Here is a 14,783-nt window from a genome sequence, read left to right as displayed (position 1 = left end):
GCCCTAAGGAGCTACTCTTCCTACAGGTTCTTATCACTCCAACCTGGGACTGTTGGCTAGTGGTGGTCTTCGACCTAACAGGTGCTGGCCCACAGGAACTGCAAGGTTAAAAATCACTGGTCTACCACTGTAGTTGTTAACTGCTGGTCCATGAACTGGCCAGAAGGACAGGGGCCAGTCCGCAGGTGTCAAAAGGTTAGTGAACACTGGGCTAGGCTCCTATGTGTCCTAGATATAATGGCCAGGTTGGTGGGGCCACTGAATAGAGCCTGACATTCCTTGAGGAGCTGTTCTGTATTGCCTGAAGGGACGAAGTCAGCCTGCTAGAGACTGAGATTTACAATGCAACAGATGAAGGTAGATGATAAATTCCATGGAGAAATTGGTCTTTAGTTACAGATTTCCAGTATTAAGTGACAATTCTATCCTGTCCCATTAGTCACTGAGCTGACTTTGTGCTTTCGGGGACCTTGGGGGGTGGGTAACAAAGTATAGAACAAAGACCTTGATTGTTTGACATAATGGCAAGGTATCTCCCTTATTTACACCTTGTTCTTATTTGTCTTATATAACCTGCCTCTATACAATAACAAGTTTGGGAGTAACAGCTCAAAGGACTGAGCATATGCTCTGCATGTAGAAGGCCTGGGTTTGATCCTTGGCACTACATGGTTCCCCCCAGTATCACAACATGATATCAAGAGTGAGGAGTAGCCCCAGAGCAACCACTGGGGAGAGCCCCCAAACAACCAAAACCAAAACACCAGATACTCAGGAAGGATCAATATGAACTTGTGTTATCAGACAGGGAGGCAGGCCGGAAGCAGCACATATTCCCTTCAGCCTCTAAGATTTATCTGAATCATGGCTATCATTTATTTCCCCTCTTAAGTAGAGAAACCATCAAATCATGAGCTCAGCCACATGACAAATGGTATCATTCTAGCTAACCACGGCACAAAGTAAGTCATTCAAAACAACGCCTCTTGGATGTGTCAGCACAAGTATCTTTGAGGAAGTCATTCTTTTAAAATCAATTCCCAGAGGCACCCAATAGAATTTCCAAGTTGGCCATTAAAAATAGTTCATGGAAATAACTGGACATGGGACAAAGCACAATCACTCTCAGTGGCTTACGGTGGAAAAACACGGTGACAGTGTCACTGCGGATGAGAAGGGAATGAACAGGGCAGGGCAGGGAGGAAAGCAGCAGCTGGAGAAAGACAGTAACTTTATCCAGGATTAGAAAGTCTGGGGCCTGCCCTCAGGTATTTTTATACTGGCCACCAAATCCTGATCTTCCTTTGGCTGCTCTGATTTTATGCAATGAAATGACACCAGCTAAATAGTTTTTAAACCACCGTAATTCTGGGCAGGGGCAACAGCACAGTGGGGAGGGCTCTTGCCTTGCAGGTGGTCAACCCAGGTTTGATCTCCAGCACTTCACAAGGTCCCCCAAGCTCATCAGGAGTGATTCCTGAGTGCAGAGCCAAGAGTATATACTGAGAACTGCCAGGTGTGGCCCTTCTCCCAGTGAGCACCCCCCCATATCCACATTAATTCTAATGTTTGGTATTAATTCTAATACCAAACTCCAAGAAACAAACACAGCTTAAAACAGGGGATACTGCAGGGGACCAGGAGCAGCTGGCCCAGTATGAAGTATGTGTGTCCAGCCAACAGGAACGGTGCCCTCAGCTCAGAGTGCAGTGGTGGGCACCGACCTCCGGACCTTCAGAGCTCTCAAAAAGAGGCAGAAGCCTAGACTGGTGTGTGATCTTATGGTTTATAAACAATGGCAAAAGTTAAACTCATCATTTTTAAAACACTGTGAGGACCAAGAGAAATCTGACTGTGGGTGACCAGTGTGACATCTAGGTGAGAGGTTAGAAAACTGGGCAAAGGTCAAACTTGACAACAACCCCCTCTTTGTCCTGACCATCGAAGCTGGCTAGCCTGAGTGCCCTGCAGCCTGAGAATTTGTCCTCAATTGGACACAGCACAAGAGACTCAACTCCAGCTGAGAAGCGCACCAAGGTTGAACACATAACTGTCCTAACCCATTTCCTGCTATCAAAGACCAATTTATGGGGCCATAATAATGCCGTGGCAGGTAAAGCACTCTGCGCAGTGCCCAGGGCACAGAACAATCCAATCACTGTGCATCACCACTAGGTTGAGTAGTGAATGGGGAGCACAGGGAGAAGGATCCCACAGCACCACACTCCCTTGAATGGGAAATTTCAGTCCCAATTACATAACAGAATAGGGGCCAGAGCGATAGCATAGAGGGCAGGGTGTTTGCCTTGCATGTAGCTGATCCAGGAAAACCGGATTCCATCCCTGGCATCCAGCAGTGATCCATAAGTGCAGAGCCTGAGCACCACCAACCAAAATAATGACAACAACAAACTATCACAAAGCATAGTGAGCTTTAGATAGGAGAAGAATGGCAAAGGCAACGGCATCCATCAATGTGCACTGGGTGCTTTTTCCAAATTATCAGAGTTATGCCCTCACTGGATGGTTCAGTTTTCGGAGCACAATAATATGCCTGTTAGTTTTAACTGGAGCTAATATGAAATTTTAAAGTGCTGACCGACTTATAAAGAAGAAGGATTCCAGAAAACACAGGTTTCCCAAATCCAGCCTGAGTTGGCCCTGAGCCTGACTTTCCCAGAAAGGTCGCTCCACTCTGGCTCCTCTGATCACACCCGACAGGTTCTTCGGAACCCAACAATTCTGGGCAGACCCAGAACCCCAACCCCATTTGCAGAGTCCCCTTTACCATGACCTCATGAGTCCCTGATAGGAAACCATGTGCTCCAGGCTGGCGAGGGCAGCAGGGAAGCCTGGGGGAACATTTTGAAACCAAATAGTTCTACGGAAGCTATCCAGAAGTGGAGACAGAGAAGGCCTAGCCCTCAGAAGCAAAATACTCAGGTTTCCTATTCAGTTCCTTGCTTCAATACCTCCTCTGGATGCAATGTTTTAACAAATATTTGAACAAATATTTTAAAAGAATTTTTAAAAATTTTAAAATCAGGGTCAGGCAGAATCTTTAAAAAATTCTGGTATCAGCTCTGCCCTTTGAGACCCTGGATCTATATGACATAAGCTAATTTACTTCGTAGATAAGTAAAGATGTCTCGTCCCTAAGCAAGGAATCAATGATTTTATTATTTTGGGCGAGGGGTACTTATGGCTTACTCCTAGCTTTATGCGCAGGAATCTCTCCTGGAGGGGCTCAGGGGACATATTTGGTGCTGAAAATGGGATGCAGGTCAGTTGTGTACAAGCTGCTATATGACTGCTCCAGTCAAGATCAATGATTTTAGAAAAATGTTTCGATTCAAACTGTCCAACTAAGGAAATTGTTTTTGTAATACAGCCAAAAGTAGAATATAGGTTGTGTCCTACATTCAAAATATGGCTTTCTAGAAAGCATGTCTTAATGTCAAAAGATAGAAAGCCAGCTGTGAACAGGCGACTAAAATTAGCTCAAACCAAATAACACACTTCTTATTTCCTTATGATTGACCTACAAAAAAATCAAACATTAGAGACATCTACAGAACTAAAGGTGATGCCAACTTCATCCTTTAGCTTCTGTGGGATCCTTCCCTCCTTCCAAAACGTGCCTGGCATGTAAATAGCAGCCCCTCGCCTCAAAAAGGTATTTTGTTCATTTGAAGACATGTACAAGAGAAGCCATAGGACCAGCTTTGGCCGGTGAATAAAACAGCACATACCATGCAGTTCTAAAGTGGTTAGAATGGTAACCACCTCCTCAAACTAAAACTAGGAAATGTTAGCCAGTGGGACCACACCCATCCCCAGCTGGGCTCACACAGTGTGGAGAGACAGAGCAGATGCCTGCTCATGCAAGCCTCTGAGGGCAATTCATTTCCTACTTTCAAAAGCAACTTCTTCTAACAACAATGTCTGTTGAGAAACGCCAGCATTTGTCACACCAAGTAAAAGAACAAGTTGTCAAAGGAAGTTTAGTTGACACAGGCATTCATGAGAAAGAAAGAAAACTAGGTTTGTTAAACTTCCCAGTGACTTTACAATGATTTGCTCTCTGCACAAGAACTAGGTCTTAATATGTTTTCTAGAGAAAATTCAGGGTGAAAGGATGAGAACCAGTGGTGAAATAAAGAGAAGTATAGAACCTATGGATGCCAAAGTGATTTCTACCATACTAGCTGGTGGAAAAATGAAAAGTCCATCTGGGTTCTAGGGAGAACAGAACAACTACCCTTACACACACACCCAGCGATGCACAGGGGTTACTCCTGGCTCTGCACTCAGGAATTACTCCTGGCAGTGCTCAGGGGACCCTATGGGATGCTGGGATTTGAACTCGGGTCGGCCGCGTGCAAGGCAAATGCGCTACCCACTGTTCTATCGCTCCAGCCCCCACTGGGATGATTCTTAAGAAATGGGCAAGGGGTGCCATGTGGGGTTCCAGTTCTCACATGGTCTACTGGGACTGCTCCAAAAATGTGGCATCGCGTCTGGAAACCCAGGTGGCATCATTCTGCTTCACCCCTTCACCCCACTTTCAGGGATGCTGCAGGAGACTCTAGCAATGATGTGGTGTCCAGGAGGTGGAGGACGGTACTGGCCATGCCCCTCATCCTCTTCATGTTGCAAATATGTAGTTCAGTTCGGGTAAAAATAAACAGTAACACCACCATGAAGCAAAATAGCTCCCTGTACCCCTGCAAAGCCCAGGGAATACTCTCTTAGCCCCAACATTTTTGACTGTGAGGACCTGTAGAAACACAAGCAACACTGTGTCTCAATAGTGAGCATGTCATCGGAAAAAGAAGAAAGGCAGCAGTGACCAGCATTGAAGCAGCAAGAGAATCACAAGTTAACTGAGCGTAGCACTCTCAATGCTGCCCGCTCATTCTGAAGTGAAGTTACAGTCAAAAGTGTTTTCACCTGCAGGGGCTGGAATGATAGCACAGTGGGTAGGGCATTTGCCTTGCACGCGGCCAACCCGGGTTCGATTCCCAGCATCCCATATGGTCCCCTGAGCACCGCCAGGGGTAATTCCTGAGTGCAGAGCAGAAGTGACCCCTGTGCATCGCCAGGTGTGACCCCCACAAAAAAAGGCAAAAAGAAAAAAAACTGCTTTCACTTGCAGATCTGTTACCCCATCTTCTTAAGTGAATGCCAATCTCAGACTACCTGCTATTCACTTTAGCGTAAGCAGTTCACAGAAGTATAATCCTCTGAGTAACCTACGGTCATCAGAGTAAAAAGTTATGAAGCTATTTGCTGGAACCTAGTGTGGCAACTTTGACTTAAGATTCTCTAAAAGGAAGAGATGTGCCAAGAACAGAGCCGGGCAGAAAGAAAAAAGGGGGGAGGGAGAGGGGTGGTTCAAAATTGAGCAACAGATACAGGCAAGTTTTCCTTCTCTAATCACTCACTAATGCACTTAAGACACAATTTTGGAAACCTCGTTTTGCTAAGCTCATCTTATCTTTGCAAGAGGTGTCGCTCACCCACAAAAGCCACAAAAACAGATGAGGCTTCTCCTTCTGTAGGAGGGAACCTCCAACAGGCAGAAGAGAAGCAGCCCAGGACATGAGCCCACCCCAGCCGACCCCAGAGCCAGGGCTAGGGACTTCCTGAGCACAGTACTAGCTTATGAACAGACCTGAATACGAATATTCTCCAGAGAACACACAGATCTTATGTGTCACTTAACTTTTAAGCCCTGTGTCCTTCTTGAGTCTGTAAAGTGAATGAATTTCTTGAAGCACTCAAAGCTAGGCAACATTCCAAGGGACCATGCAATTTGAGGGCCTTGGTAGAATCATTAGCACTCAGGCTGCAAACTAAATCCTATCCTGATCACCTTTTGAAATAAAAAATCACCCAGGCGTTATTTTGGGCTGTTATGTAGACTGTAAAGTACCCCAAAGATCAAGTGATCAAGAAGCTAGATTGCTCTTCGACTATTGATTTGGTAGGGGAAAATGCCTTTCATGTGACATCAGTCTTGTTTCCAGCCTTCAGACAAACTTCAGGCTGATGCCATGACTGCAGGCAGCTGCTTTTTCACAAGGGGGGCAGGCTTCCAGAGGAAGGCCACCTCGTCACAAAGTCCAGCATTCTCAGTAAGATGCTGGAGACTTGGGTACTTTCCTATCCAAGAGGGCAGAAGTGTAAAGGGTCACAGCATTCAAATGAAGGTTAGGCCAGCCGAAGGTCCCTTTCTAAAATTACAACATAAAGGCCAGCTACTCTCATGTACCTTGCCTTGGCTGAATCATTCGTAAATTCTCAAGAATCAGTTCCTCTATCTCTTACAGGAAAAACCACCCAATCTCTACTGAGCAAAAACCAAGTGTCACTCAGGCGACTCAGCTGCTTCCTTCTCCCACATCACGAACCCCACTTACTGAAAAGGTAGTTCCTCTCAGTGCAAAGAGAGTGACCCTGTTGTGCCTTTAACTCTACTTACCAAATGCCTCATTATACCCACCAACACCCACACCCCTTAGAAAACTGAGTGACGACGCCCTATTTGCAAGGATCTCTTCAGGAACATAAACTTCTCTGGTGAGGACACTCAAGACTTGTATTACTGACTTGAACTTAGTGATCACTTAATCCGGGATCGTCTTTATCATGGTCCACCAAAAACAGGAAGGGTCACACCAAGGATAGAGGAAATGCCAGGTGAAGATACTCTCCTGGTCTGCGGGTGGTCTGTTCAACACCCCCCGCCGCCCCCCCACGCCAGCACCACCAGGAGCGATTCCTGAATGCATGAGCCAGGAATAACCCCTGTGCATCACTGAGTGTGACCCAAAAAGAAGAGAGAAAAAAAAACAACCCAAAATGCTTTTCTTTACCGTTGTACTTAGAAAAGAACCCCAGCCTTTGTAAGGGTCATTACTAAGAGAGAAACATCATTCAGAGCCCATAAGCAAATACTGCCACTGGACTCCGCGCCTGCTGTTTTCACTTGGGGTACCCCAGAGGGCGGGTGAGAACCTTTGCTGCCCCAAGGGACCCAGCCCGACAGTCGACCTCCACTACCCAACCGCTGCCATGCTCAGGCCGCTTTCTGAATGCCCCAGACGTGAAGCGGCCTCAAGACACATTATAAGACACTTCCTACCCATTTTCCATAATTACCACACCATATTTGATGGAGTTCAGACAGTAGGCAACAAATCAAAGAGAGTTATATATATATATATATATATATACACACACATACATATATATATATATACACACACATACACATACACCCTCTTGGAGAGCCTGGCAAGCCTGGCAAGAGTATCCCACCCACATGGGCAGAGCCTGGCAACTGGCAAGCTACCCGTGGCATATTCGATATGCCAAAAACAATAACAATAGGTCTCATTCCACTGACCCTGAAAGAACCTCCAATCACTGGGAAAGACGAGTAAGGAGAGGCTGCTAAAATCTCAGGGCTGGGAGAAATAGAGACATTACTGGTGCCTGCTGGAGTAAATCCATGAACAAGAATGGGATGACAGTGAAACAGTGACGCAAAAACTATTTGACAAACCCATGACATGCCAAGCCCTTCTAGAAGAAGGCATGTGAGAATCAGGATGACAGAGTAATCACTATATCACTGTCACCTGGTTGCTCATCGATTTGCTCGAGCAGGCACCAGTAACATCTCCATTTTGAGACTTATTAAGGTTTTTGGCATACTGAATTCGCCAAAGAGTAATACAATATTTTTTTTTCTTTTTGGCTTTTGGGGTCACACCCACTGATGCTCAGGGGTTACTCCTGGCTCTATACTCAGGAATCATTCCTGGTGGTGCTCAGGGGGCCATATGGGATGCCGGGGAATAAACTTGGGTTGGCTGTATGCAAGTCAAACATCCTACGTGCTGTATAATTGTTCTGGCCCCAATTCAACAATTCGTAACAGGCAGATCACAGCCCCCAAGTTTCCTATTAAGCTTAACCCAGCCAAGGACAAACTTGTTGCTAATACAGTTCCCGGAAAGGTTTAGTGGTTTCTACTAGGTTTAAGAATTCAAACCTGAGACTGGAGAGAGAGAGATAGTACAGCAGGCAAAATGCTCACTTTGCATGCAACTGCTCTGGATTCAATCCCCAGCACCATATATGGTCCCACTAGCCCTTTCAGGAGTGATCCCTGAGCACAAATCTAGGAGTAACCCCACACACTGCCAGGTATAGCCCCAAACCAAAACAACAACAACAACAACAAAAAGAATCCTAGCCTTTCTTTCAAGCCAACACACTGGATAATACTAAAAAAATTTCCTCATGACACATGATATCATCAGAACCTAGCTAGTGTGGACAAGCAATTCAACTCCTGTTTTTTTGTTCATGTGTATGTGTGAAGCAAAACAGTTTTTAATGAAACTTATTTAGAAAGATGTGAAGAAAGTGGAGAAGCACATGAGAGTGAACAGGGCTTCTCCAGAGCAGAAAAGGGCAAACAAAGAAACAGAGGAGGAAGATCAGCAGGCTTGAAGAGCAAGCCTCCACCCCAGTCTGAATCTCAGGCACGCAGTGTCGTCCCGGGAGTAGAACCAGTCGGAGGGAGAGGTAGTGTGGCTGACCTCCAGAGAGGACAATTGCAGGGCTTCCAGGAGACACACACGGTGGTGCACAGCCACAGAGAGGAAAGAAAACTCCACAGCAAAAAGGCACGTGTCTGGGTCGAGGGAGCGGAAAAGATCTGAGCAAAGCACTGGCGCAAGGGCTGAAAAAGGACATGTCTGGATTATGATGCCTCTCCCAGAGACTTGGGATGCAGGAGGCGACGGCTGGAACCTGGCTGCTGTGCTAAGGAGGCTGGACCCGCCAACACCAAGAAAGCAGGAGAAGGCAGCCAGGAGTCACCAGCTCAGGTCTGCATTCAACACAATTACTCCTGTGATAACATGAAGGATATACATGTTCGGAGGCAGGTAGAGAAACTACTGAGGGACCAAGCCCCACATAACTGGTTCATTCATTTTCTAGTGTGCAACTAAAACCAACAGCAACATTACAGGCAAAATCAGAGAACTGAGGCTCTGAAGCGTGCTCTGATGACTCTGATGACCCAATAGTGACAGAGCAACTTCTCAAGTCCCCACCACTGTGGATACTCAGAAGTGTTCTTCGCAAAGAGACTGGTGCCACACTTCTCAGTCTCAATAACAAGGGCCCAGCCAATTTCCCATTCATTTTCATGAAGGCGGGGAGGGGAAAGAAAATGACTCTGCCCATTTGTCAGAATTAATTGGTAACCTAAGCAAACTTACATAGACTCTGTGGGGAGGCAAGCCAGACTCTGCAAAATGCTCAGAAAGGCCTCGAAAGTACCTGCAAGTCAAAGCACAACACAGGCCCCAAATTGCCAAAAAAAGATCCTGTCATCCAAAAGGACAGCTTCCTGTCATCATGAAGAACAGCTCAAAAAATAGGGGAAAAGCAAAAGGAAGAGAAAGAAAAGGCACAACTGTTACTTTAGCAGTTTAGTCTGAAACCCCTTTGCAGAAAATTTACATTTCAATCAAGATGATCATCAGGACACATCAATTTCATTATTCAATATCAATTACTGTGATCAATTTCGGGGGTGGGGTGGGAAGGGCAATATTGATACTAAGAAGAAAAAGGCAGGACAGAGGTCATGAAGCCCATCTGATAAGGTTTTACTTACATCCAAAAGTCCCAAAGCATTCCTATAAATATGCCAGGGACGTCAAACAGACACCAATGGCAAAAATTCCTCCCCACGGGGTCGCTGACGGAGTTTCAAGGCCTGAGCCCCTGCTTTGCATCCAGGAGGCCCCAGTTCAATTCCCTTCTCCCCAAGCCTGAACACCTCCTGGGAGTTCCCCATCCCAGCACCTCCTGGTGTGGCCCCAAACTATCTTCCTGCCACTACTTCTTCTTCTTTTTGCTTTTTGGGTCACACCCGGCGATGCACAGGGGTTACTCCTGGCTCTGCACTAGGGAATTACTCCTGGCGTTGCTCAGGGGACCCTATGGGATGCTGGGAATTGAACCCATGCCGGCCGCGTGCAAGGCAAATGCGCTACCCGCTGTGCTATGGCTCCAGCCCCTTCCTGCCATTACTTCTTTTTTTAATTTTTTATTAGAGAATCACTGTGATGTACAGTTACAAACTTATGAACTTTTTTGTTTGCATTTCACTCATACAGTGATCGTTTACCCATCCCTCCACCAGTGCCCATTCTCCTCCACCAATGATCCCAGTATCCCTCTCACCACCCCCACCCCATCCCCCACCACCCCACTCTGCCTCTGCGGCAGGGCATTCATTCCCTTTTGTTCTCTCTCCTTTTGGGTGTTGTAGTTTGCAACAGAAGTATTGGTCCATAGTCTACTTTCAGTTCACATCTTCCAACCCAAATGGGTCCTCCCAACATCCTCTACTTTTCTACTTGGTGTTCCCTTCTCTAACTGAGATGCCTTTTCCCCAGCATGTGAGGCTGGTATCCAAGCTGTGGGGCAGACCTCCTGGTCCTTATCTCTAGTACTCTTGGGTGTTAGTCTCCCACTCTGTTATTTTATATTCCACAGATGAGTTCTGCCACTACTTCTACTTGTGCTCCCAGGTAATTTGAGTCCAAACAATTACAAGTCTTTAAACCATTTCCAAAGTGGTGACCAGACACCTAAATTTAGTTCCTTTGAACCAAGGCTAAAGAAGAACATCTCAACAGACTGGGTGACACTCAGGATGACCCCAACTTCCCAATCCCTCTATGCCATTTCCCATTTTCGCCACCCACCCCCCACCCCAATAATCTGAGTCACAGTGTACAGGTCAGATTCCGCTGCTCAAAATGCAGAGAATGATACTGGACTAAACATAACAGGGAAACGTTCATTTTCTCCTTCCTGAACTCCAACAGCACAAGCAGTATATTATGGCAGTGAGGGATTTTAGTGAAATACAGTGAACAAGGTTTTAACCGTATCAGGCATCAGATCGCATTTCATGTATTTCATAATGAAAGCAGCTATAAAAACAAAAGCCTGCCTCTAACATGGAATAAATCTTGCCTTCAACTCACAAGCTAGTGTTGCAATCTCTTGATCTGAAACAACCACGCCATCCACACTGACACATATTGAAATGTCAGAGAAATCAAAAGAACTTAGAGTCAGAGACACAGCAAAAGATCAAACCCCAATCTTGATGGAGGGTACCTACCAATTACTCTCTCTCATTCAGGTCCACTAACTCTTCCTTCAGTCTAGCTCCAAAACCCAATTCTCTCTGTGCTTCTGTTCCCTTTCCCTCCCCTTTGGAACAGTCAGAAATCAATTCCAAACTCCAGACTAAGTATTTCTTACTTTTCAAACCAGACAACACATTGTTTAAATGACAGAAAACACTTTTTAAAGCCATCTACATCATCTAATGCAGACTTTGTTTAGTCCTGAGTGGTTTTGGAGGATTTGCCTTGCACATGGCCAACCCAGGTTCTATCCCGAGCATCCTATATGGTCCTCTAAGCACCGTCAAGGCTGATTCCTGAGTGCAGAGTCAGGGGTAAACCCCTGAGCATCTCTGGGTATGGTCAAAAACCAAAAAAGGGAAAAAACGTTATTTTGATATCTATGCTATTTATTAACATTAACCTTTAAAAACAGCAGAGTGTCTCTTGCCCCGGTGCCTGGCTGTCTTCCCTGGGGACCCTCAGAGGAGGTGGGCTTCAGTTTCCCTCCCTGCCCCGAGCAGAGCTCCAACGGCCTAAGACCTCCAGAGCCTAGCCACAGTCATGCTCACAGTCATGCTCAAAGTCATGCTCAAGGGCCCCTCTCCACATGTTCAGAAGAGCCCCATGCATGAAGGAACCGGCAGAGAAACCTAGATGTGTGGGACCCGGGGCTGAGACCTCCAAGCCTGCTCGGATTGGGACTGGGCCTCTTCCGCCCAGATCCCCCATTTTCCAGCAGCTAGGCGGTCACACCCAGGGACTGCCGCGGCCTCCCCCGCCCCCCCCACCGTGTAATCCCACCAACTGCCAACATCCAGAGACTATAAAACCAAGCTCCCAGAAGCATGCGGCCTTGACATCTTAAAGCCTAGTTCTCCCTCTGGGAGAACCTGGCAAGCTACTGAGTTTTCTGCCCACATGGGAGTCTCGCAAACCCCCAGGGCGTATTCATATGCTAAGAACAGTGACAAGCATGGGTCTCATTCGCCTTACACTGAAAGAGCCTCCAATGCAGCACCATTGGAAAGAGTAAAGAGAGGCTTCTAAAGTCTCAGGGCTAGGATGAATGGAGACATTACTGAGACTACGATTAACAGATTAACGGGGTGGTGGTGATAATGATGATGATGATGATAACCATTAGAAACACTATCACTTGAGCTGGCAGAATCTTTGGCTGATACTTGTTTTTTAAGGGACCAGACTCCTCAGCACTCAAAAGTCTACTTCTTTTGCCAACTGTTTCCTAGCTTGTTCGTCTGTCTGTTCCTGTTAGAAGTCAATCCAGTAAGAAATAACTACACTACCATATTACACAATTTAAATAAAAATCACATTATTTTTGTAATCACAGTATTCTTCACAAGCTCAAGATCAGTCTGTATAAGGTAGCCACTTCTTGTGACATGCTATAAAGGATTAGCTTTTTTGAGGTTCATTTTCTGCCCACTATAAACAAACACATTTCTGTGAATTCTTGAAAAATAGTGGTTTTGGTAAACTGACACACTGTGGAAAATTGGCCACATTACACTCAAGTCATTCAAACTCTGATGTTTTTTAAAATGCCTCAGTTGACTAATACAAAGCCACTTTAGAAACTTAAAAAGAAAAAGTGCTTCTGATTTCAACGTCAGGAAAGAAAACTACCGGTAAGGTGCACAGAAGAAAAAGTCCCGGGGCACAATTCTCTCGGGCGCTCAAGAAACCACCTCCACAGAAGTGTGGAAATCCACTCACACGGCGCACAGCCACCTGGGCTACTTCTCGGGAGCGAAGAATCACAATCACACTCCCAAGAACGAGAGAACGAAAGGAGAAGAAGGAGCGGGGCACAGGCGAGCTCCCCGCCGGTGGCGGCCCAACACACGTCCCCGCGCAGTGCTGGGGGACACTTCTGGTCTGACGCAGAAAGAAATCAAACTCAGCCGAGAACTGTGAAGGGACGGCGCTGCCGGCGCGGCTTCCTGAGGAAAGGCTCTCCGTCCCGGCGGCCGCCCCTGCTGGGGTCACTTGGGCTGCAGCCCGCGAGCGACCGGGTCGCCCCTGGCCTCCAGTGCAGGGCCCTCAGTCAGCCGCGGGGGCCCTCGGCTGAGGCGCCGGGGACGGGACGGCGACGGGGGCATCCACCGACCCCACCGCCGGGCACTGCGGCCCGCGGGAACGGAGCCCCCCGGGGCCCCCGCCGCCAGAGGGGCTTCTGTTGGCCCAGCCCACCCGAGAGCTGCTCCGGGGCTCCCCCGCGACCACCGAGCCCCGCGACCACCGGCCGCCTTCTTTCCCCCCCCACCCCCCGCCCCCGGGCGCGGCCGCGGCCCCTGCCCTGTGCACACCCCGCACGGACACTGTCCCGGAAGCGCACGCGGTCTCCGTCCTCGCCGGGTGGGCAACCGCGGGGACCCCCGCGCGCCCCAGGCCCGGCTGCAGAGTCTCCGAGGCCACCGCGCGCGCACGTCCTCGACCCCCTCGCACAGAGGGCGCCCACGGGAGCCGGGGCGCCCCGCAGGGCCCGCGCGGGGGTGGGGTCCGGTCCGCGCGACCCCCGCCCCCCACTCCCGCGGCGCCGACGAGGGGCCGGTCAATGAATGAACAGGAAGGGGGCCGGGGGCTGTCACGCTCGCGGCGCGCCGCACCCGGCGACGGCGGGGAGAGGAAGCGTCGGCGGGGGCGGGGGGGGAGCGACCCTTTCCTCCTGGGAGACAAAGGGAGAGCGCCTGGGGTGGGACCCTCGAGGAGGGGAAGCGGCGACCCCCGGGGACAAAGGGAGGCGAGGCCCGCCGGGGCGGGCGCGCGGGGGGCGAGGCCCACCCGCCGGACAAAGGGCGCGGGGGGCCGGCCCCGGACGCGGGCCCGAGGTGCGCCCCTGAGGCACGGCCCGGGCCGGCTCTGAGGAGACGCGGCGCGCGCCCCTGGGGCACGGCCCGGGCCCCGCTCTGAGGAGACGGCGCGCGCCCCTGGGGCACGGCCCGGGCCCCGCTCTGAGGAGACGGCGCGCGCCCCTGAGGCACGGCCCGAGCCCCGCTCTGAGGAGACACGGCGCGCGGCCTAAGCCGGCGGCCCTGACGCGCTCCGGGGCGCTCCCGCACCTGGTAAATGGCCGCCCAGCTCCCGGCCCGGTCGATCTGCTCGAACTCTTTCTCCATCTCCATGGCGGGCTCGGGACGGCTGCTGCGCGCCCTCCGCGGCCCACCGCGCCGGCTGCTCCCCTAGGCCGCGTCGAGAGCTCGGCCCCGAGACCCGCCGCCAGCCGCCCCGCGCGCCGCTACCGCCGCCCGAGCAGCCGTTGCTTCTTCATGTCAAGCCGGCAGCCGGAAATACGCACCGCTCCGCGGCCGGCTCCGCCCCCCCGCCAGGACGACCAATCAGCGCCCGAGGGCCTGGCGAGCACTTCCGCGGGGCGGAGCCAGAGGGAGGCGGGGCGGGAAGCGGACACAGCCCCGCGAGACCTGTGGCTGCGCTCGCTCGCGCCTCCCCGCGGGGCCTCGGGCGGGCGTGGCGGGAGCCGTTGCCTAGGCGACCCCGGGGTGCCCCGCCCACAGC

At 49.8% G+C, this 14,783-nt stretch overlaps 1 protein-coding gene across 2 annotated transcripts in view; it reads right to left on the bottom strand.

Annotated features, from left to right (window-relative positions):
- Positions 1–14,553, bottom strand: part of PTPN1 (protein tyrosine phosphatase non-receptor type 1) — a 58,420-nt gene extending 43,867 nt beyond the window's left edge. The window contains exon 1 of one of the 2 annotated variants that reach the window (XM_055139334.1): positions 14,330–14,553. In XM_055139334.1, the coding sequence (XP_054995309.1) occupies positions 14,330–14,392 (63 nt within the window). In that variant the 5' untranslated portion in view covers positions 14,393–14,553. The remainder of the gene's footprint in view (positions 1–14,329) is intronic. The other variant, XM_055139335.1, reaches the window with a different exon arrangement.
- Between the last annotated feature and the right edge of the window lie 230 nt (positions 14,554–14,783).

Source organism: Sorex araneus, chromosome 5 (genome assembly GCF_027595985.1).
Source record: "Sorex araneus isolate mSorAra2 chromosome 5, mSorAra2.pri, whole genome shotgun sequence".
NCBI classification, from domain to species: Eukaryota; Metazoa; Chordata; class Mammalia; order Eulipotyphla; family Soricidae; genus Sorex; species Sorex araneus.
The sequence above is the reverse complement of the archived record's forward strand: the minus strand, read 5'-3'. Positions and strand labels throughout refer to the sequence as shown.